Below are 25302 nucleotides of genomic sequence, written 5' to 3' on the forward strand. Positions count from 1 at the left end.
CGACCTTCCATACACTGTGAACAGGAGCCATGTCGCATCGACACAGCTTCCGTTTACACTACACAGCTAACCGGGTTGAACACGTGTTCAACCCGGCAATTTACCCGGGTAGGATTCCCGGATCACTTGATCCGGGAATTTGCAGGGGGGGCAGTTTCCACTAGAAAAAGAAACACTGGTCAATGCGCGCCCGTGCATTTACCCGTGTTTTTAGAGCTAGTGGAAAAGGGGTATTAATGGTAGGAGAAAACTTGACTCATACTTTGAGCTTGCAAAATCAAGTCCCAATTTCTTCTCTTTTTCACTTAGTTGAAGTTCAGTGTTATTTATTGATTTGCTTTGGATCCAGCATGTAAGCAAGAACATCAACTGGAGTTAGAGCTATGTTATATCGGTGTACAAATTTCTTTTTAATATTCTCATCTTGTGTCACATCCCATATATGTTTTTAAGTTGTTTCCATAGATATACAACATGAGCAATGGAACATAAGTTTTTTTTGTGCTTCATCAAGAGGTTTTGAATTAAAGTAAACATGAAGATTAAACCATGAGGTGTTTTTCTGTGTATTGCCTGTTTAATGTGTTGGTGTTGTTTACTCTTTAAAACTGAGTGTTAACTGTGTTTTTTCCTGTCCTATGGGAATGTTGGGGTACAAGCTTGATGCTAGGCAGATTTAGCACCTCTCTTATCTGATTCACCTCCCTATATCTTTGTTGTGCGTGTGATTTACTGCATTGGTTCAGCTTACTTAGATAAAGACCACAAGTAACAAGAATGTGGAATAATACCAGGGATTCCCTTAGAATATGCTTTTTAAGAAGTCACAGTGTTGTGCCTGTAGTCACAGCATATATAAAAAAAAGATTAAAAAAAATAAGAATTTACTTACCGATAATTCTATTTCTCATAGTCCGTAGTGGATGCTGGGACTACCGTAAGGACTATGGGGAATAGCGGCTCCGCAGGAGACTGGGCACAAAAGTAAAAGCTTTAGACTAGCTGGTGTGCACTGGCTCCTCCCCCTATGACCCTCCTCCAAGCCTCAGTTAGGATACTGTGCCCGGACGAGCGTACATAATAAGGAAGGATTTTGAATCCCGGGTAAGACTCATACCAGCCACACCACTCACACTGTACAACCTGTGATCTGAACCCAGTTAACAGTATGATAAACGTAGGAGCCTCTGAAAAGATGGCTCACAACAATAAACAACCCGATTTTTTTGTAACAATAACTATATACAAGTATTGCAGACAATCCGCACTTGGGATGGGCGCCCAGCATCCACTACAGACTATGAGAAATAGAATTATCAGTAAGTAAATTCTTATTTTCTCTGACGTCCTAGTGGATGCTGGGACTTCCGTAAGGACCATGGGGATTATACCAAAGCTCCCAAACGGGCGGGAGAGTGCGGATGACTCTGCAGCACCGAATGAGAGAACTCCAGGTCCTCCTCAGCCAGGGTATCGAATTTGTAAAATTTTGCAAACGTGTTTGCCCCTGACCAAGTAGCTGCTCGGCAAAGTTGTAAAGCCGAGACCCCTCGGGCAGCCGCCCAAGATGAGCCCACTTTCCTTGTGGAATGGGCTTTAACAGATTTTGGCTGTGGCAGTCCTGCCACAGAATGTGCAAGCTGAATTGTACTACAAATCCAACGAGCAATCGTCTGCTTAGAAGCAGGAGCACCCAGCTTGTTGGGTGCATACAGGATAAACAGCGAGTCAGATTTTCTGACTCCAGCCGTCCTGGAAACATATTTTCAGGGCCCTGACTACGTCCAACAACTTGGAGTCCTCCAAGTCCCTAGTAGCCGCAGGCACCACAATAGGTTGGTTCATGTGAAACGCTGAAACCACCTTAGGGAGAAATTGAGGACGAGTCCTCAATTCTGCCCTGTCTGAATGAAAAATTAGGTAAGGGCTTTTATATGACAAAGCCGCCAATTCTGAGACACGCCTGGCTGACGCCAGAGCTAACAGCATGACCACCTTCCATGTGAGATATTTTAATTCCACAGTGGTGAGTGGTTCAAACCAATGTGATTTTAGGAACCCTAAAACTACATTGAGATCCCAAGGTGCCACTGGTGGCACAAAAGGAGGCTGTATATGCAGTACCTCCTTGACAAACGTCTGAACTTCAGGCACTGAAGCCAGTTCTTTCTGGAAGAAGATCGACAGGGCCGAAATTTGAACCTTAATGGATCCTAATTTTAGGCCCATAGACAGTCCTGCTTGCAGGAAATGCAGGAAACGACCCAGTTGAAATTCTTCTGTGGGGGCCTTCTTGGCCTCACACCACGCAACATATTTTCGCCAAATGCGGTGATAATGTTTCGCGGTTACATCCTTCCTGGCTTTGATCAGGGTAGGGATGACTTCATCTGGAATGCCTTTTTCCATCAGGATCCGGCGTTCAACCGCCATGCCGTCAAACGCAGCCGCGGTAAGTCTTGGAACAGACAAGGTCCCTGCTGGAGCAGGTCCTTTCTTAGAGGTAGAGGCCACGGGTCCTCCGTGAGCATCTCTTGCAGTTCCGGGTACCAAGTTCTTCTTGGCCAATCCGGAGCCACGAGTATAGTTCTTACTCCTCTCCTTCTTATGATTCTCAGTACTTTGGGTATGAGAGGCAGAGGAGGGAACACATACACCGACTGGTACACCCACGGTGTTACCAGAGCGTCCACTGCTATTGCCCGAGGGTCCCTTGACCTGGCGCAATATCTGTCCAGTTTTTTGTTGAGACGGGACGCCCTCATGTCCACCTTTGGTTTTTCCCAACGGTTTACAATCACTTGAAAGACTTCTGGGTGAAGTCCCCACTCCCCCGGGTGGAGGTCGTGTCTGCTGAGGAAGTCTGCTTCCCAGTTGTCCACTCCCGGAATGAACACTGCTGACAGTGCCACCACATGATTTTCCGCCCAGCGAAGAATCCTTGCAGCTTCTGCCATTGCCCTCCTGCTTCTTGTGCCGCCCTGTCTGTTGACGTGGGCGACTGCCGTGATGTTGTCCGATTGGATCAATACCGACTGACCCTGAAGCAGAGGCCTTGCTTGACTTAGGGCATTGTAAATGGCCCTTAGTTCCAGGATATTTATGTGAAGAGACGTTTCCATGCTTGACCACAAGCCCTGGAAATTTCTTCCCTGTGTGACTGCTCCCCAGCCTCTCAGGCTGGCATCGGTGGTCACCAGCATCCAATCCTGAATGCCGAATCTGCGGCCCTCTAGAAGATGAGCACTCTGTAACCACCACAGGAGAGACACCCTTGTCCTTGGAGATAGGGTTATCCGCTGATGCATCTGAAGATGCGATCCGGACCATTTGTCCAGCAGATCCCACTGAAAAGTTCTTGCATGGAATCTTCCGAATGGAATCGCTTCGTAAGAAGCCACCATTTTTCCCAGGACTCTCGTGCATTGATGCACAGACACTTGGCCTGGTTTTAGGAGTTTCCAGACTAGCTCGGATAACTCCCTGGCCTTCTCCTCCGGGAGAAACACCTTTTTCTGGACTGTGTCCAGAATCATCCCCAGGAACAGTAGACGTGTTGTTGGAATCAGCTGTGATTTTGGGATATTTAGGATCCACCCGTGCTGACGTAGCACTACCTGAGATAGTGCTACCCCGACCTCTAACTGTTTCCTGGACCTTGCCCTTATCAGGAGATCGTCCAAGTAAGGGATAATTAAGACGCCTTTTCTTCGAAGAAAAATCATCATTTCGGCCATTACCTTGGTAAAGACCCGTGGTGCCGTGGACAATCCAAACGGCAGCGTCTGAAACTGATAATGACAGTTTTGTACCACAAACCTGAGGTACCCTTGGTGAGAAGGGTAGATTGGGACATGGAGATAAGCATCTTTGATGTCTAGAGATACCATATAGTCCCCTTCTTCCAGGTTCGCTATCACTGCTCTGAGTGACTCCATCTTGAATTTGAACCTTTTTATGTAAGTGTTCAAGGATTTTAGATTTAAAATTGGTCTCACCGAGCCGTCCGGCTTCGGTACCACAAACAGCGTGGAATAATACCCCTTTCCCTGTTGTAGGAGGGGTACCTTGATTATCACCTGCTGGGAATACAGCTTGTGAATAGCGTCCACTACCGCCTCCCTGTCGGAGGGAGACGTTGGTAGAGCAGACTTCAGGAACCGGCGAGGGGGAGACGTCTCGAATTCCAATTTGTACCCCTGTGATACTACCTGCAGGATCCAGGGGTCCACTTGCGAGTGAGCCCACTGCGCGCTGAAATTCTTGAGACGGCCCCCCACCGTGCCCGAGTCCGCTTGTTCTGGCAGAACTGGACATCGCACTCACTCTAGATGCCAGGGTGCAAATATCCCTCTGTGCATCTCGCATATATAGTAATGCATCCTTTAAATGCTCTATAGTTAATAATATACTGTCCCTATCCAGGGTATCAATATTTTCAGTCAGGGAATCCGACCAAGCCACTCCAGCGCTGCACATCCAGGCTGAGGCGATTGCTGGTCGCAGTATAACACCAGTATGTGTGTATATACCTTTTAGGATATTTTCCAGCCTCCTATCAGCTGGTTCCTTGAGGGCGGCCGTATCGGGAGACGGTAACGCCACTTGTTTTGATAAGCGTGTGAGCGCCTTATCTACCCTAGGAGGTGTTTCCCAACGTGCCCTAACCTCTGGCGGGAAAGGGTATAGTGCCAATAATTTATTAGAAATCAGCAGTTTTTTATCGGGGGAAAGCCACGCTTTATCACACACCTCATTTAATTCATCTGATTCAGGAAAAACTACTGGTAGTTTTTTCACACCCCACATAATACCCTTTTTTGTGGTACTTGTAGTGTCAGAAATATTCAATGCCTCCTTCATTGCCGTGATCATGTAACGTGTGGCCCTACTGGACATTACGTTTGTCTCCTCACCGTCGACACTGGATTCAGTATCCGTGTCTGGGTCTGTGTCGACCATCTGAGGTAACGGGCGTTTTAGCGCCCCTGACGGTGTCTGAGACGCCTGAACAGGCACTAATTGATTTGCCGGCTGTCTCATGTCGTCAACAGTTTTTTGCAAAGTGCTGACATTGTCACGTAATTCTTTAAATACGACCATCCAGTCAGGTGTCGACTCCCTAGGGGGTGACATCACTAACACAGGCAATTGCTCTGCTTCCACATCATTTTCCTCCTCATACATGTCGACACAATCGTACCGACACCCAGCACACACACAGGGAATGCTCTGAAAGAGGACAGGACCCCACGAGCCCTTTGGGGAGACAGAGGGAGAGTTTGCCAGCACACACCAGAGCGCTATATATATACACAGGGATAACCTTACGTAAGTGTTTCTCCCTTTATAGCTGCTGTTTTATATTAGCTGCCAATAGTGCCCCCCCTCTCTTGTTTTACCCTGATTCTTGTAGCAGGACTGCAGGGGAGAGTCAGGGAGCCGTCCTTCCAGCGGAGCTGTGAAAGAAAATGGCGCTTGTGTGCTGAGGAGAAAGGCTCCGCCCCCTTCACGGCGGCCTTTTCTCCCGCTTTTTTTAGGAAAACTGGCAGGGGTTAAATGCATCCATATAGCCCAGGAGCTATATGTGATGCATTTCTTTAGCCATATAAGGTTTTTATAGTGTTTTATTGCGTCTCAGGGCGCTCCCCCCCAGCGCCCTGCACCCTCAGTGACCGGAGTGTGAAGTGTGCTGAGAGCAATGGCGCACAGCTGCAGTGCTGTGCGCTACCTTATCTGAAGACAGGAACGTCTTCTGCCGCCGATTTCTCCGGACCTCTTCGCTCTTCTGGCTCTGTAAGGGGGCCGGCGGCGCGGCTCCGGGACCCATCCAGGCTGAACCTGTGATCGTCCCTCTGGAGCTAATGTCCAGTAGCCAAGAAGCCCAATCCACTCTGCATGCAGGTGAGTTCGCTTCTTCTCCCCTTAGTCCCACGATGCAGTGAGCCTGTTGCTCTCACTGAAAATAAAAAACCTATTTAAACTTTTACTCTAAGCAGCTCAGGAGAGCTACCTAGCATGCACCCTTCTCGGCCGGGCACAAAAATCTAACTGAGGCTTGGAGGAGGGTCATAGGGGGAGGAGCCAGTGCACACCAGCTAGTCTAAAGCTTTTACTTTTGTGCCCAGTCTCCTGCGGAGCCGCTATTCCCCATGGTCCTTACGGAAGTCCCAGCATCCACTAGGACGTCAGAGAAAAAGAGTTTGCTTTTTTTTTTTTTTAAACCATTTGATCTAAACCAGCCAATTCTGCCTTCCAGTATAGAAAGACCTGCGATTGCTAAATACATAAGAAACATCACAAGTATGAAAATGAATAAAAATTCATTGGTGTAAAAATGACACCACTACTGCCATAGGTAGCATTATTGAAGCCATCTATATCTGCTAAGATCTGTCCCATGAACAGTGGAATCAGAGGTGCTTGCTGAATGTCCACCAGGCTTTCCCCACTGCTAGGGAGACGGGATAGACCTAGTTGGAAAGTAGTAATCGCCAGCTGCCGGGAATTTGACAGAGCTGTCAAAGCATGGGTGAGAGCAGTGGGTACACTAGGGGTGAGGAGGTGATAAGGAGGTGACCCTTTCCTGGTATACAATAAAACAGAATGACACACTATGATCTTTACATGTATAAAACTTTAAGACACATAAGTTGACCATTTAATAAGTGTGACGCTCCACATTCCACGTTTAACTTTAACACTGGTCTACACTGTAAGAACACTGTTTACATGTAACTCAATTTTCACACACCATTACCGAACAATACTGCATATAGCAAAATCAGAAATGTAAAAACTTAGATTAGCACTATATTCAGGCTAGCAAATACTTTTCCCATGACAGAAGATTCCAGAAGGAACCAGCAGAATACTTCTACTTTATTTTCGATGAAAAGAAAATAGTGCAAAATTAAGATTTAACAAACGCAAAAAAGTTACGATATTATGGAGCTCATCTCGAGTGACAATATTCAAGAGGGAAAATAGTAATACACTGAACAACTGATTCAACAGTTATATTGATGAAAAGATAAACTATGGAATTAGACTGTTTTTGGGCACATTTAGAGGGCCTGACCAGCGATATTTAATTGTTCTGCATGAAACAATCTTCCTCTGGGGGGAATTTGCACTGGGTTGTGACGTACAAAAGCAGCCAAACCCATACAAAGTATTGGGCATGCTGTTGAAACGGCAGGTTTTGGGTGCGAAAATTTTTCACAGATTTCTGCTTGCTAACTCAGAACGGTGTGAGCAGAAATTGTGGGCTCCTGCGGTATACGTACCCATCGGCACAAAACTGAATAGCTCCCATCACTTTAGAACGGATCTACGGGAACCCCCCAAAAAATAAACCCCCTCCCAAATTGCATTAGTGACTTACAAAGTCCTTTTCCCGCTGGTGACGCTCCTCCACTTCCTTTAGCATCTCCTGAGCCTGCTGTAGCTTTGCATCCACCAGCTGCTGCTGCAAGTCCTTATGTTTAAAAACTTTATCAATGTGCTACAAAAACAGAAGAATGTGATTAGCAGAGCAAACTAGGTACACTGTATGTGCTCCTGATCAGACAAAGTAAAACTCAATGTGTTACTGCCCTACCTCCTCCCTCAGCTCATATTGCTCAATCAACTTCTTCAGCCTGTCCGCCAGCTCCATGTTTTCCTGGCGCAGCTTAGTATTGCGCTCATTATGCTGCTCCATCTGTGATTGGATGTCATTGAGGGTCACCTGAAAGTGAGAGGTTACCTCCTTACGCTTTTCCTCTTCTTCACGGGCTCTTTGCACACCCTCCTCCTAAGCATATTAAATAAAAAAAGACACCTAAGTGGGCACTCAGCAGACATTCCCAACCTTCTATAGTACATAGTTTAATATGATAAAACACTCATTTACAGTACATGTTGAATCCCAAAATAACTACATTTAAGTTTATAGTAATCTCACTTGCAGTCTAGCTAATGTGGTGTACAGCAATGCATAGTGTTGTCAACTATTCCATTACTTTCACATAGGCTCTGTCTGTAGAGGCAAAATGAGATTTATGATAGACTTACCATAGTTAAATCTCTTTCTGCGAGGTATACTGGGTTCCACAGGGAATACATCGGGGTGTAGAGTTGGATCTTGATCCAGAGGCACCAACAGGCTAAAGCTTTGACTGTTCCCAGGATGCATTGCATGGTCTCCTCTATAACCCTGCCTCCAGACACTGGAGCTCAGTTTTGTTAACCAGTCCAATGCAGTAGCAGGTAAAGAGAAGGCAGATGTTAGTCACATAGAACCACATTCTCACGACAGGAGGAGAAGGAACCAGTGGCTAATGCCTTACAAACCCAAAGAAGCTAAGTGCGTCAGGGTGGGCGCCCCGGGGCAACCAGTGTACCTCGCAGAAAGAGATTTAACTATGGTAAGTCTACCATAAATCTCCTTTTCTGCTGTGGGGTACACTGTGTTCCACAGGGAATATATCGGGGATGTCTTAAAGCAGTTCCTCATGGGAGGGGACGCACCGTAGCAGGCACAAGAACCTGGCGTCCAAAGGAAGCATCCTGGGAGGCGGAAGTATCAAAGGCATAAAACCTAATGAACGTGTTCACGGAGGACCACGTAGCCGCCTTCCACAATTGTTCAGACCGAGAAGAATGGGCTTTGATAGCAGCAGGAGCTGGATGACCAGCATGTGTATAAGCTTGTGCAATCACCATTCTAATCCATATGGCCAAGGTTTGCTTATTCGCAGGCCGGCCACGTTTGTGAAAACCAAAAAGTACAAAAAGGGTATCGGAGCTCCTGAGGGGGGCATTCCTCCCCACGTAAATACGGAGAGCCTGTACCACATTCAAAAACCGCTCTTTGAAGGACAAACCAGAAGAGATAAAAGCCGGAACTACAATCTCTTGGTTAAGATGGAAAGATGACACCACCTTAGGTAGATAACCGGGACGAGTTCTAAGAACTGCTCGGTCACGGTGAAAAATCAGAAAGGGTGGACAGCGCCGAAGTCCGACACCCACCTAGCAGAGGCAATAGCTAGCAGAAACACGACCTTAAGCGAAATATATTTAAAGGTCCACAGACTCAAGAGGCTCAAGTGGAGACTCTTGTAGGGCATTCAAGACAACAGACAGATCCCATGGAGCCACAGGAGGGACATAGGGAAGCTGAATCTGTAAAATGCCTTGAGTGAAAGTATGAACGTCAGGAATAGATGCAATTTTCCTCTGAAACCACACAGACAAGGCAGAGATATGAACCTTGAGGGAGGCCAGACGAGGCCTAAGTCTAGGCCTTGTTGCAGAAAAGCCAAAAGTCTGGAAGTTCTGAAATCGTATGCATCGTAATTCTTAGCAGCACACCAAGTGAAGTAAAAATTCCAGACCCTGTAATAAATCCGCGCAGAAGCTGGTTTGCGGGCTTTTAGCATAGTTTGGATAATCGCCTCAGAGGATCCTTTGGCCCTCAGGAGTGAAGCTTCAAGAGCCACGCCGTCAAAGCCAGTCTGTGCACGTCCCGACGACTGAGGAAATCCGCTTCCCAGTTAAGGACTCCCGAAATGAACACCGACGATATTGCTGGCAAATGCCGTTCTGCCAAACAAAGGATTTTTGACACTTCCATCATTGCCATGCAGCTTCGAGTGCCGCCTTGATGATTTATGTATGCCACTGTGGTGGCGTGGTCTGACTGTACTTGAAGAGGCCTGTTCTGTATCAGAGGCAGGGCAAGAGTCAAAGCATTGAACACTGCCCAAAATTCCAGAATGTTTATCGGGAGGAGATTCCGCCTTGTTCCACCGACCCTGGAGAGAGAGTGTTGCTCTTTGGCTGTGTGTCTCCAGCAGTGTTTCCAGGTGCACCATGCTCAGAGCAGGGACCAGTGAGGAATTTTTCCAGTTGATGAGCCACCCGTGGGCTTGTAGGAATTGTACTGTCAGTTCCAGATGACTGAGGAGTTCGCCAGGATCAGCAAGTCGTCCAGATACGGCAGGATCCCGAGTCCCTGACGACGGAGAAGGGCCGTCATCACGGCCATGACCTTGGTGAAGATCCGAGGGGCCGTGGCCAGTCCAAATGGCAGAGCCTGGAATTGATAATGTAGGTTGCCAATAGCAAACTGCAGATATTGCTGATGCGATATGGCAATAGGTATATGCAGGTAAGCATCCTGTATGTCCAGGGATACCATATAGTCTTCGGGTTCCATGGCCAGTACAACAGAGCGCAGAGTTTCCATACAGAATTTGGACACTCTCACAAATTTGTTTAATGATTTGAGGTTGAGTATAGGCCGGAAGGACCCATTGGGTTTCGGGACTAGAAACAGGGCCGAATAGTATCCCCTGCCTCTCTGGGACAGAGGTACCGACACTACCACTCTTGTGTTCAGGAGGGATCGCACAACCAGGTGTAGAGCTTGCGCTTTTAACGGATCCAAAGGGATAACTGTCGAGGGGGACGTCTCTTGAAAGAGATTGCGTACCCATGAGAGACAACTTCCCACCCAGGCGTCCAAAGCAGTCTTTAACCAGGCCTGGGTGAAGTGCAGAAATCGGCCTCTCACCCTGGGATCGCCCAGGGGGAGGCTCGCCCCGTCATGCAGCAGGCTTGTCTTGTTTGGAAGCAGGCTGACGGGCGGCTCAGGATTGTTTAGGTTTGGTACGCCTGACCCTTTGCTTTCCCTGGAGGTCAAAAGGAACGAAAAGTGGTACTCTTTGCCTTCGGTGCAGAAGGATTAGTGCTTGGGAGAAACGCAGTCTTAGCAGTCGCCAAGTCAGTCACAATCTTATTCAGATCCTCCCCAAATAGGATGTCTCCCTTAAAAGGGAGCACTTCCAAGGTCTTTTTGGAGTCTAGGTCCACCTTCCGGGAGCTCAACCACAGAATTCGGTAAGCCAGTATAGACGCAGTAGACGCCTTGACCGCCATCACACCTGCCTCAGAGGACGCCTCCTGAATATAGTGGGAGGCTGTGGTAATGAGAGAGATATTGTCTGGCAGTGTCAGATATATCCTGAGGCAGCTCGTCCTCTAATGCCTGAACCCATGCCTCAATTCCTTTTGCAGCCCAGGAGGCTGCTATAGTGGGTCTATGTACAGCTCCGGTAAGGGAGTAAACAGACTTCAGGCATCCCTCCACACGCTTATCTGTCGGTTCCTTCAGTGAGGTGACAGTGGTGACAGACAGAGTAGATGACACCACAAGACGGGTGACATGAGTCCACCGGCGGTGGATTTTCTCACTTGTTACTCAACCCTGCAGGGATAGAATAACGAGCAAACATCTTTTTAGACAGGGAGAATTTCTTTCCTGGAGACGACCAGGATTCCTGACGTATGTCAATTAAATGGTCAGAATGTGGCAAGACTACTTTAGTAACCGTCTGACGTTTGAACTTATCAGGTTTCTTAGACGCAGTAGTGGGATCTACCTCATCATGAATTTGTAGAATCAGCTTAATAGTCTCCACTAGGTCAGGAACATCAACCTGAGTTGTATGTTCCTCGTCAGAAGCAACTGTATCAGTGTCTGACGGATCAGTATATTCCCCACCCTCATCAGAAGAATTATCTGAAATATTAGTGGATTGTGAGGAGGAAGCGGCCCGCTTAGATGACCCCTTGACCCCAGAGGGACGTGGGGTAGACTTTTGTCTCACCAAAGATTGATTTAATTGTTGGGTAGACAGAGTGTCCGCCTAGGGTGGATTAACTACAGGAACAATATTTGGCTGCAATGGCACAGGAGGTCCCACAGGGGGCGTAAGACGTGTCACAAGCGTATTCAGCATACTTGAGAACGCTGCCCAAGGTGGTTCCCGATTGGCCACAGGTGAGGCGGGCTGACTGGGAGATGTATGGCACCGAGTACACAAACCATCAGTTAAAACTTCCCACTCAGGTAAATCCTTGGTGCAAGCACTTCATGATGCAGAAGCATCCGCGGATTTCCCGCCCTGAGTGGCAGACATTATAGGGAATGTAGCCATAGAGCGTAACAGTACTATACAGCCAGACAAATACAATACCTGCCAATAACCCCGATTTATGTGACAGTAAATACAGGACACAAACAGCACTATATACACATATATATGTACTTACTTAAGTGATTGTAAATTCACAGCACTGATGAGGCAGGCGGATTTACAGAGGAGACATTGCCCTGCAGTCCCGGAGACCAGCTGCATTTGTGTAAAGATGGCGCCAAAATCTCTGTCAGGGAGTGAGGGAGAGTGAAATGCAGCTCCAGGGCGGGAACACCAGCAGTAGATGGCCCCAGGTGCTGGGGAAGGGGCTACAGGTCAGCGCCTTATCCCCTATGCTGGTCCTCACCACCGGGTACTGTGGAGCCTATGTAAAATAGATGTATTAAAATCTGACCTGTGCTCCCTGCCCTGGTGGATATAGTGGGGTCCCTGTGCAGTACAGTGTGTACGCCAGCGGCGCAGTCCGTCTCCTGGGACCACGATTTACCGGCGGGTCCCACCTGGGGGACCCTCTCACCTGCTCCCTGATGTGCAGCCACGCGATCCTGGAGAGCATTAGCGTGCCTGTGGATCAGCGCGCCTCCGCTACAAGTACCCAGGAACTGGCCGCGGGAGTATGACGGAGCTGCAGCACAGCATGTCATAATGACATAGAAAGTGCTGCAGCCCTTAAAGTCTTCTAAAAAGCTCCTTTCAGGGCTGCTTAGCGCAGCCCGGCCTGTTAAGTGACCTGTTATGCAGGCACCAACTTACAAACTGAGCCCCAGTGTCCGGAGGCGGGGTTATAGAGGAGGCCATGCAATGCATCCTGGTAACAGTCAAAGCTTTAGCCTGTTGGTGTCTCTGGATCAAGAACCAACTCTAAACCCTGATGTATTCCTTGTGGAACACAATGTACCCCGCTGCAGAAATACAGATATGTCCTTATACATATTTGCTGCAGTCATGCCCTCTTGGCATACCAGGGCGCGTGCGAATCTTCTATCGTCTTTTTTTGCTGAAAATGTGCCTTAATTTGAACACAATGAAGAGACTGTGCTGAGTAATTTGATATGACACTTGTACTGTAGATCTGTGTGCAATAGTCTCTGAATCTGTACACAAAGTGCTACAATGCAGCATCCGCAGCTTTCGTTTCAATACAAGTTATGTGCCGTATACACTCAGTCACACAATATACAAGTGTCCTATAACAAATAAAGCAGCACTGTCTCCTCATGTATCCTAGTTGCAATGTGTTGCTCCCAAGATGTATTTTTGGCAAAAAAAGATGCCTGACGTTAGCATAGTTGTAATTGAGACATAAAAGATCGCACAGACCTACCATGTACTTTATTATCTGGTGTATTGTTGTCTTTCCCCTAATTAGAAGATAATTTATCTGAAAAATTGATTAACAATATATCTATAGGGGGGTGCTCCTGGAATAAAAGTTAAACATTTGGTATTAAGCAGACAGAAGAAAGTATTCCTTTGATAGGGCACGCAAATACTAATATCATTTAATTGTACTATAAGTCATTATCCCTTCAGATAATGACCACTAATATTAAAATATAACTTTTATTATATACCGTTAATAGCTGGCGAAATATGTGAATGAAAATAATATAATTGTGAAAAAAAATAAAAAATTTATAAAATAATAAGGTGATATTAAAAAGCTAAACCACTGAATATATATGCTTGATTTATTATTCCTTATTAGGATAAATTCCTGATAGCTGAAACAGTATATTTTAAGGGGATAATGTGTTGTGAATTGTTACACTTGACATGTAAACAACTGTAAGCAAAAATAAGATTTTACTTACCGATAAATCTATTTCTCGGAGTCCGTAGTGGATGCTGGGGTTCCTGAAAGGACCATGGGGAATAGCGGCTCCGCAGGAGACAGGGCACAAAAAGTAAAGCTTTTCCAGATCAGGTGGTGTGCACTGGCTCCTCCCCCTATGACCCTCCTCCAGACTCCAGTTAGGTACTGTGCCCGGACGAGCGTACACAATAAGGGAGGATTTTGAATCCCGGGTAAGACTCATACCAGCCACACCAATCACACCGTACAACTTGTGATCTAAACCCAGTTAACAGTATGATAACAGCGGAGCCTCTGAAAGATGGCTTCCTTCAACAATAACCCGAATTAGTTAACAATAACTATGTACAATTATTGCAGATAATCCGCACTTGGGATGGGCGCCCAGCATCCACTACGGACTCCGAGAAATAGATTTATCGGTAAGTAAAATCTTATTTTCTCTATCGTCCTAGTGGATGCTGGGGTTCCTGAAAGGACCATGGGGATTATACCAAAGCTCCCAAACGGGCGGGAGAGTGCGGATGACTCTGCAGCACCGAATGAGAGAACTCCAGGTCCTCCTTAGCCAGAGTATCAAATTTGTAAAATTTTACAAACGTGTTCTCCCCTGACCACGTAGCTGCTCGGCAGAGTTGTAATGCCGAGACCCCTCGGGCAGCCGCCCAAGATGAGCCCACCTTCCTTGTGGAGTGGGCCTTTACAGATTTAGGCTGTGGCAGGCCTGCCACAGAATGTGCAAGTTGGATTGTGCTACAGATCCAACGAGCAATCGTCTGCTTAGACGCAGGAGCACCCATCTTGTTGGGTGCATACAATATAAACAACGAGTCAGATTTTCTGACTCCAGCTGTCCTTGCAATATATATTTTTAATGCTCTGACAACGTCCAGTAACTTGGAGTCCTCCAAGTCACTTGTAGCCGCAGGCACTACAATAGGCTGGTTCAGATGAAATGCTGACACCACCTTAGGGAGAAAATGCGGACGAGTCCGCAGTTCTGCCCTGTCCGAATGGAAAATCAGATATGGGCTTTTGTAAGATAAAGCTGCCAGTTCTGACACTCTCCTGGCCGAAGCCAGGGCTAGAAGCATGGTCACTTTCCATGTGAGATATTTCAAATCCACCTTTTTTAGTGGTTCAAACCAATGAGATTTTAGAAAGTCCAAAACCACATTGAGATCCCACGGTGCCACTGGAGGCACCACAGGAGGCTGTATATGCAGCACTCCCTTAACAAAGGTCTGGACTTCAGGGACTGAAGCCAATTCTTTTTGAAAGAAAATCGACAGGGCCGAAATTTGAACCTTAATAGATCCCAATTTGAGACCCATAGACAATCCTGATTGCAGGAAATGTAGGAATCGACCCAGTTGAAATTCCTCCGTCGGAGCACTCCGATCTTCGCACCACGCAACATATTTTCGCCAAATTCGGTGATAATGTTGCACGGTTACTTCCTTCCTTGCTTTAATCAAAGTAGGAATGACTTCTTCCGGCATGCCTTTTTCCTTTAGGATCCGGCGTTCAACCGCCATGCCGTCAAACGCAGCCGCGGTAAGTCTTGAAACAGACAGGGACCCTGCTGAAGCAAGTCCCTCCTTAGAGGTAGAGGCCACGGATCTTCCGTGATCATCTCTTGAAGTTCCGGGTACCAAGTCCTTCTTGGCCAATCCGGAACCACTAGTATCGTTCTCACGCCTCTTTGCCGTATAATTCTCAATACTTTTGGTATGAGAGGCAGAGGAGGAAACACATACACCGACTGGTACACCCAAGGCGTTACCAGCGCGTCCACAGCTATTGCCTGCGGATCTCTTGATCTGGCGCAATACCTGTCCAGTTTTTTGTTGAGGCGAGACGCCATCATGTCCACCATTGGTCTTTCCCAACGGGTTACCAGCATGTGGAAAACTTCTGGATGAAGTCCCCACTCTCCCGGGTGAAGATCGTGTCTGCTGAGGAAGTCTGCTTCCCAGTTGTCCACTCCCGGGATGAACACTGCTGACAGTGCTATCACATGATTCTCTGCCCAGCGAAGAATCCTTGCAGCTTCTGCCATTGCACTCCTGCTTCTTGTGCCGCCCTGTCTGTTCACATGGGCGACTGCCGTGATGTTGTCCGACTGGATCAACACCGGTTTTCCTTGAAGCAGAGGTTCTGCCTGGCTTAGAGCATTGTATATTGCTCTTAGTTCCAGAATGTTTATGTGAAGAGACGTTTCCAGGCTCGTCCATACTCCCTGGAAGTTTCTTCCTTGTGTGACTGCTCCCCAGCCTCTCAGGCTGGCGTCCGTGGTCACCAGGATCCAATCCTGTATGCCGAATCTGCGGCCCTCCAATAGATGAGGACTCTGCAACCACCACAGAAGAGACACCCTTGTCCTTGGAGACAGGGTTATCCGTAGGTGCATCTGAAGGTGCGACCCTGACCATTTGTCCAACAGATCCCTTTGGAAAATTCTTGCGTGGAATCTGCCGAATGGAATTGCTTCGTAAGAAGCCACCATTTTTCCCAGGACTCTTGTGCATTGATGTACAGACACCTTTCCTGGTTTTAGGAGGTTCCTGACAAGCTCGGATAACTCCTTGGCTTTTTCCTCCGGGAGAAAAACCTTTTTCTGAACCGTGTCCAGAATCATCCCTAGGAACAGCAGACGAGTTGTCGGCATTAACTGGGATTTTGGAATATTCAGAATCCACCCGTGCTGTTTTAGCACTTCTTGAGACAGTGCTAATCCCATCTCTAGCTGTTCTCTGGACCTTGCCCTTATTAGGAGATCGTCCAAGTATGGGATAATTAATACGCCTTTTCTTCGAAGAAGAATCATCATCTCGGCCATTACCTTTGTAAAGACCCGAGGTGCCGTGGACAATCCGAACGGCAGCGTCTGAAACTGATAGTGACAGTTTTGTACAACGAACCTGAGGTACCCCTGGTGTGAGGGGTAAATTGGAACGTGGAGATACGCATCCTTGATGTCCAAGGATACCATAAAGTCCCCCTCTTCCAGGTTCGCTATCACTGCTCTGAGTGACTCCATCTTGAACTTGAACTTCTTTATGTACAGGTTCAAGGACTTCAGATTTAGAATAGGCCTTACCGAGCCATCCGGCTTCGGTACCACAAAAAGAGTGGAATAATACCCCTTCCCTTGTTGCAGAAGAGGTACCTTGACTATCACCTGCTGAGAGTACAGCTTGTGAATGGCTTCCAAAACCGTCTCCCTTTCGGAGGGGGACGTTGGTAAAGCAGACTTCAGGAAACGGCGAGGTGGATCTGTCTCTAATTCCAACCTGTACCCCTGAGATATTATCTGCAGGATCCAGGGATCTACTTGCGAGTGAGCCCACTGCGCGCTGTAATTTTTGAGACGACCCCCCACCGTCCCCGAGTCCGCTTGAGAAGCCCCTGCGTCATGCTGAGGCTTTTGTAGAAGCCGGGGAGGGCTTCTGATCCTGGGAAGGAGCTGCCTGTTGCTGTCTCTTCCCTCGACCTCTGCCTCGTGGCAGATATGAATAGCCCTTTGCTCTCTTATTTTTAAAGGAACGAAAGGGCTGCGGTTGAAAGGTCGGTGCCTTTTTCTGTTGGGGAGTGACTTGAGGTAGAAAGGTGGATTTCCCGGCTGTAGCCGTGGCCACCAAATCGGATAGACCGACTCCAAATAACTCCTCCCCTTTATATTGCAAAACTTCCATATGCCGTTTTGAATCCGCATCGCCTGTCCACTGTCGCGTCCATAAAGCTCTTCTGGCCGAAATGGACATAGCACTTACCCGTGATGCCAGTGTGCAGATATCCCTCTGTGCATCACGCATATAAAGAAATGCATCCTTTATTTGTTCTAACGACAGTAAAATATTGTCCCTGTCCAGGGTATCAATAGTTTCAATCAGGGACTCTGACCAAACTACCCCAGCACTGCACATCCATGCAGTCGCTATAGCTGGTCGTAGTATAACACCTGCATGTGTGTATATACTTTTTTGGATATTTTCCATCCTCCTATCTGATGGATCTTTAAGTGCGGCCGTCTCAGGAGAGGGTAACGCCACTTGTTTAGATAAGCGTGTTAGCGCCTTGTCCACCCTAGGAGGTGTTTCCCAGCGCTCCCTAACCTCTGGCGGGAAAGGGTATAATGCCAGTAATTTCTTTGAAATTATCAGCTTTTTATCAGGGGCAACCCACGCTTCATTACACACGTCATTTAATTCTTCTGATTCAGGAAAAACTATAGGTAGTTTTTTCACACCCCACATAATACCCTGTTTAGTGGTACCTGTAGTATCAGCTAAATGTAACGCCTCCTTCATTGCCAAAATCATATAACGTGTGGCCCTACTGGAAAATACGGTTGATTCGTCACCGTCACCACTGGAGTCATCGCCTGTGTCTGGGTCTGTGTCGACCGACTGAGGCAAAGGGCGTTTCACAGCCCCTGACGGTGTTTGAGTCGCCTGGACAGGCACTAATTGATTGTCCGGCCGTCTCATGTCGTCAAACGACTGCTTTAGCGTGTTGACACTATCCCGTAGTTCCATAAAAAAAGGCATCCATTCTGGTGTCGACTCCCTAGGGGGTGACATCCTCATATTTGGCAATTGCTCCGCCTCCACGCCAATATCGTCCTCATACATGTCGACACACACGTAGCGACACACAGCAGACACACAGGGAATGCTCCTAACGAAGACAGGACCCACTAGCCCTTTGGGGAGACAGAGGGAGAGTTTGCCAGCACACACCAAAAGCGCTATATATATATATCAGGGATAGCCTTATAATAAGTGCTCCCTTATAGCTGCTTTGTTATATCAAAATATCGCCATAAATTTGCCCCCCCTCTCTGTTTTACCCTGTTTCTGTAGTGCAGTGCAGGGGAGAGACTTGGGAGCCGTCCTGACCAGCGGAGCTGTGAGAGGAAATGGCGCCGTGTGCTGAGGAGATAGGCCCCGCCCCTTTTCTGGCGGGCTCGTCTCCCGCTATTTAGAGAAATCAGGCAGGGGTTAAATATCTCCATATAGCCGCTGGGGGCTATATGTGAGGTATTTTTAGCCTTTATATAGGTTACATTTGCCTCCCAGGGCGCCCCCCTCCCAGCGCCCTGCACCCTCAGTGACTGCCGTGTGAAGTGTGCTGAGAGGAAAATGGCGCACAGCTGCAGTGCTGTGCGCTACCTTTAGAAGACTGCAGGAGTCTTCAGCCGCCGATTCTGGACCTCTTCTGACTTCAGCATCTGCAAGGGGGCCGGCGGCGCGGCTCCGGTGACCATCCAGGCTGTACCTGTGATCGTCCCTCTGGAGCTTGATGTCCAGTAGCCAAGAAGCCAATCCATCCTGCACGCAGGTGAGTTGACTCCTTCTCCCCTCAGTCCCTCGCTGCAGTGATCCTGTTGCCAGCAGGAATCACTGTAAAATAAAAAACCTAGCTAAACTTTTTCTAAGCAGCTCTTTAGGAGAGCCACCTAGATTGCACCCTTCTCGGCCGGGCACAAAAATCTAACTGGAGTCTGGAGGAGGGTCATAGGGGGAGGAGCCAGTGCACACCACCTGATCTGGAAAAGCTTTACTTTTTGTGCCCTGTCTCCTGCGGAGCCGCTATTCCCCATGGTCCTTTCAGGAACCCCAGCATCCACTAGGACGATAGAGAAAAGCTGTTACTATGCTCCAGTAAGTTATATACAGCTTCCTGTTAATGGTGTGCGCATCACCATTTGTTAACAGCTTCTATTCTATATATTGGACGGTAACCATCAAACATAGATCTTGGAAATAAATGCCATGTAACATCCCTCAATTCCGACCAGAAAACACTGGTGGATTTACTTCACATATACACATTCTCCACCATTAATAATTGCCTCATGAATTGGCATATTATTATAAACGGTTACATAAACTAATCAGACCAATGGTTATTATACGCTTTTGTATTCTAAGAACAGCTCTAAGCCTGCCGCAGTTCCACTGCTAGTTCAAATAAATTCAATTAGACGGGCACAGATCACTATTTAATGATCTGCAACTGTATTTTCTACTATAAATTTAATTTAATTAAACTGCCCGATTGTAATTCAGTATTCCTACTATCAGCGGCTAGAGATTAACCATTTATTGATGTTTATTGGGTTAATCCTCAGGTATATTCGCAACTGACAGCCTTATTAATCACCTCACGGTGTATGTATGGTTAATTACTGAGCTAGACCACATGCTGTATCGGACATACATTCTATTTTTAAAATTCACATGTGATTCATGTATCCTGAGCTATGTCAATAATGCAGTCTATAAACTCATTTTAATACACCAAGTTACAAATTGGGTGGATAGATTCATCTGATATTGTACCATGTGTTTCACTGCCTGCAGCTACAATTAATACCTGATGCGGGCTCTATAGCTCTCCTGTCAACGGCTGCATGTATCGGCTCATTGAGATTAACTACCTATTGATATTTATTGGGTTAATCATCAGGTATATCCGCATCTAACAGCTTTATCAGTCAAGTCGCAGTATACATGTGGTTAATTATTAGATTGAAACACATGCTCCGTCGGACACACTCTATCTTTTAATATTCACATGTGATTGATGCATCTTAAGCTGCGTCACTAATACAGTTTAGGAGCTCATTTAACATACATCACATTTCATAAATGAGCTTGTCTGATACTGGACCATGTGTTTCAGCCTGCAACTGAATATGGTGTCTAATGCGGGCTTTAAAGCTCCCCTGTCCCCAGCTGGACTTGTCGGCTCGTTGATATTACTATTGTAACATGCGTGTTCCGCTATCTAAATTCCTTCTATTCCTGCGTACATATGTAATCATTTAGCTGTTATAGCAACATATTCATAACATCAAGCATACATTCATACATTACAGGGCTTTCACTCCCATAACAGTGGATTAAGCTAAATAAAAGCGGACACGTTTCCACGTGGGTGTGAAAGCCCTGTAATGTATGAATGTATGCTTGATGTTATGAATATGTTGCTATAACAGCTAAATGATTACATATGTACGCAGGAATAGAAGGAATTTAGATAGCGGAACACGCATGTTACAATAGTAATATCAACGAGCCGACAAGTCCAGCTGGGGACAGGGGAGCTTTAAAGCCCGCATTAGATACCATATTCAGTTGCACAGGACCTGGCAGCTCACTCACGCCAGGCATCTCGTGCTGCATAAAGCAGAGGCTAGATGTATGATTATCCATCTGTAGAGTGTGGTGTCATTTACTGCATGTCAACACACCATGGTTGGTCCTGCAAGGATAGTATCAGGTTGCAGAGGAAAGCTATATCCCTTACACCAGTGTATACCTCACCTGTACAACTAAAACTGCTACTTTCTTATGCTTCTATTGCCTAAGCACACCTTCAGAATCCACTGCGTTTACTGCACCCACTGATGCTGGCCTTTAATATGGGCCTATACTTGCCTTTAGTGTGCGGTTGTGTCTCTGCAGCTCCCTGCAAAGACTCTCCAATTTACTGCGAGCTAGGATGGCTTTGCTATGCTCATTACGGAGTTGGTCCTTTTCTTGAATGAGTTGAGTCTGTTTTTTCTGCAGAATCCTCATCTGTTTCTGAGAAGTCCTATGTTCCTCCAGCTTTGGAGAGATCATGGATGGAAAAAAATTAGTGGGATCACAGGCTGTTACGCTATTACACATTCATCTCTAGCCCTACTCACCAGTTCTGCGTATTTCTTACACAGGGCAGTCAGTTTCTCTTCTGGGGTGCTGAGTGTGTTAAGGGTCTGCATTAGTAGCGTGATCTCTTTGCCTGGAAGACAGATGAGCTACATCAAAATAGTCTACATCACAAAGCAAGATTGTTTTCCAACTAGATGCTTTACAATTTCTCAAACCTTACAGGGGCTGGTGATGCAAAGTTATATGCATACCAGATTTGTGATTATTGGCTTATGGGTGTTTTCATAATGCGCAAAGAGTGCACATCTATGGGCTATTAAGAGTTATTTTCAAATCAATTGCATCTCCACTTGCAGCTGGCAGAGCGTAACTGGGTGGAAAAGAGCATCCACACAGACAACACTGAATGATGGTGCGTAGTCGGTATTGTGGGCTATGTAGTCATGTGTACACCGAGATCTGTCAGTTTTCAGAAGGCTATCTTGCACTAGGTACTCAGCTGGTACAAGCGTGCACTGATATGGAGGACTGGTATGAATCAAAGTGTGCAGGAAGTGACAGTGTAGTGCATAAGACACGTACAAGTTGGCTTACAGGCAAATATCCGGATGTAATTCACAGTGTGTATAAAACTTGCTGTAAAATGATTTATAAACCATTACAAGTGTTTATAAGGGCCCTCATAACTTAATAAGCAAAGCTACTTATTTGGCATAAATATGAGTAGCAATGGCTATGCACTACTGAGCCAAATAATGCACATTACATAACTGGACAGTTTATACCTGACTACATATGACCTCTGTCACTACTTTGCAATGTTAGGAGGGATTTACTTCTCTAAGTCATTAACAAAAACGCACTGTGTGAATTGAAAAACCCCAATGACGTCACAGTAACTGAATGACTGCATTCTCCACTTTTTGACATACAACAGATTTAATCACAACACACTTTTTAACCGCTCAGGAAATCTATTGTTTTCTTAGTTAGGGATTACAGACACCTATGCAGACGTTATCATGGAGATCCAATTTTCCCACATATCAACACCTTGATTTTATATATTGTGATATGCTCTAAACACAGTAACACAATGCTACAGAACAAAGTGCATAAAATTCAGTGGAGAAGAGATCAGGCAGCACATTTATTAGTGTCCCCGCAAGGATGGGGGCAGCTCAGGGAGTGGAGATGCAGGCACGTTATCACTGCGTGAGCAACCAACGGGTGTAAATGGCAGTGTCACTCTATGGGGCGTGCCCAGCACTTACAGAGGTGCTAGGCTCGCCCCCCCCCCCATATCTTTTTCAGCAATGTGAATAGATGTAGTGCGCATGTGCAAGACATCTATTCACGTGGTAGCGACAGGCAAAGGCAACTTTTCCCACCCGCAGGACAGTGTGACCCGCAAGTGGACAGCACTAGGCAGGCTGTTTTAGCAGGGTGCCACGATTAGGGCAGGGCATATTAGGACCATTAAAAATCAGACAGGACACTACATTTAGATAGGGAGCACCAAATATTTTTACTTTAGCTGCAACTAATTGTACAATCAGTAGTGTACAGGATATTTTTATGGTAACATAAAAGTGGACAATTTTCATGTTTTAATCACTGATTTTTGTGGAAGTATTGCAGGAATGTGCAGATTACAATCTAGTTGCTCACAGATCGAAAATGCTTTCATTATCACGAACCTTTGCACAATTACACACAATATACAGATGTGCCCTCATACATCTAGCCTCAATACGCCACGCAGCATGAGATGCCTCGCTCAAGTAAGCCGCGAGGTCCCGTGGAACAAGGCTAACAACGGGTGTCTTTTTTTGGGGGTGAAAAGTTTAGTCGCAAAGCACAAGGAGACTGTCCTGATTAATTTGAAATGCGACACTTGTATGTCTGTGCGACTGAGTCTGTATAACAACAACGAGACTTGGCATGGAAGAAAGCTGAGGCTGCTGCACTGTAGCACTTTGTATACAGATTCAGAGACTCAGTCACACAGAGATAAACAAGTGTCACATGTCAAATTAATCATCACAGTCTCCTGGTGTGTCAAAGTCGCATCTGATCTAAGACACTGTCAGCAAAAAAAAAGACACCCAATGATCGTGTGTTCTAGCGCAGAGGGGCTGTTTGGTGCAACTGCAGCATTTATGAATGTGGACACATCTGTAGGGGAATTTGTATGACTGGTCCAAAAGCATGTTTCCATAAGCTGTGTTGGACATACTAGATCACTCACCAAGTCCCTTTGCTTTCTTTTTGTCTTGCACACGCTTCTGATCCTTCTCTGTGTCATTACATGTCCTATTATCTTCTACACGACGCAATGCCTCCTTCTCTCCATTAACTTCTGGCACCACTGGTTCCGGTTCTCCATTCCTAGTAGCCTCTGGTGGGCCTTTTTCGGTCTCCTCTGGTTCTGTCACGCCATCTTGGCCAGCATCTACACAGTAAGTATTTAGTATGTCCTCCAGCTGCCTACTAAGTTCCTCAGATACATCACATGGAGCAGGAGGATGACAAGTGACTCCATCACCTATAGATAACCAACACAGGCAAGTCTTAAGTGTGTGTCTGTATGAGGGTTGCTAAGAAATACTAAAACTATTACATGATGTGCCACTTTTTAAAACGATTTTTCATCTGAAGTGTTAACATGTGGGCTATACTTCTCCATTGGAACTAGAAGTCCATGTCCACCCTTTTCACAGATATTTGGACCCGGTAAATTGCCAGGGGAAGCCGACTCAACCCGGGTCTTTTCTACGTGAGAAGGAGCCCACCCAGGTCAGAAATGCCGGGGCTTCAACCCTGATCGCAACCAGGGTTGAGAATCCAGGAACTTTGGACCCTTGTTGACCCTTTCACACAGACAAAGTACCTAGGATAAGCTGACTTGCCAAATTCACAGGTCCAAATGCTTGCCCTGGCATTTTTTATCTCCTGTGTGAAAGTGGGTACTAAAGTGGGACAGGGTTCCAACCTGTATTCCAAAAGTCAGGTAGAAGCAACTGCTTCAGTCGAAAAGCAGTATTACAGAGAGTTTAATATCCTACTGATCTGGAATACTATTATATTCAAGGGGTCCGATATGATTTACCGGGGGTCAGGATCCTGGCAGTCACGAGACCGGCATCGGGAGAAAACCGGCAGCGAATACCCTCGCTGCGCTCGCCACGCATTGGGCCCGCTCGCCACCCTATATTCCCCCTCGGGTGGTGGCGTGGACCACCACCTGAGTGTGAATACTGGATTCCAGCTGGGATTCTGACCACCAACATTTAAGCAGTTGTCGGGTTTCTGGCGTCGGAAACCAGACGGTAAATTAACCACATCCCTTTTCAAACAATGCTGAATATTACATTCTTAGGTTTAATGCCACTCACCTTGGCTGCCAGGGGTGGCAGATTGGCATGTATCAGATATGATCTGGGCCTCAGCAGCCGCCTGTGACTGATTTGTAGAGACAGCGGGGAGGGATAGGCTGGAGGAAGACTGGGCTGGAAGCACGGAGTTTGAAGTTTGCATTTCCTGATCCTTCATTGTCTACTTCACCTGCACAGGAACTGGAAAACCAGCAACATAGATATACATATGAGAGAGAGAGAGTGTGTGAGTGCGAGTGTTGTGCGACACGGTGCTGATATGTGCGACTGGTAATAACACTTAGTCGCAGTAGCTATGTGGATGCTATGTCACTATTCGTTGGCGGTGTGTTAGCTTTTAAAAAAAATTGTCTACACAATATAACAGGCATTACAACTCATGCACAACACTGCTCTACTGGATAAAACCACCTGCCATAAGAAAATACAAT

At 46.6% G+C, this 25302-nt stretch overlaps 1 protein-coding gene across 1 annotated transcript in view; it reads right to left on the reverse strand.

Moving 5' to 3' along the window:
• The window catches only part of TXLNA (taxilin alpha), a 44053-nt gene that overhangs the window by 13016 nt on the left and 5735 nt on the right, over positions 1-25302 (reverse strand). Inside the window, exons 2-7 of the mRNA XM_063954242.1 lie at positions 24872-25051; positions 23725-24021; positions 21512-21603; positions 21258-21428; positions 7604-7798; positions 7388-7507 (exon numbers count right to left, since the gene is read on the reverse strand). Coding sequence (XP_063810312.1) covers positions 7388-7507; positions 7604-7798; positions 21258-21428; positions 21512-21603; positions 23725-24021; positions 24872-25028 — 1032 coding nt within the window. The 5' untranslated portion in view covers positions 25029-25051. The remainder of the gene's footprint in view (positions 1-7387; positions 7508-7603; positions 7799-21257; positions 21429-21511; positions 21604-23724; positions 24022-24871; positions 25052-25302) is intronic.

This window comes from Pseudophryne corroboree, chromosome 2 (assembly GCF_028390025.1).
Source record: "Pseudophryne corroboree isolate aPseCor3 chromosome 2, aPseCor3.hap2, whole genome shotgun sequence".
Taxonomy (NCBI): Eukaryota; Metazoa; Chordata; class Amphibia; order Anura; family Myobatrachidae; genus Pseudophryne; species Pseudophryne corroboree.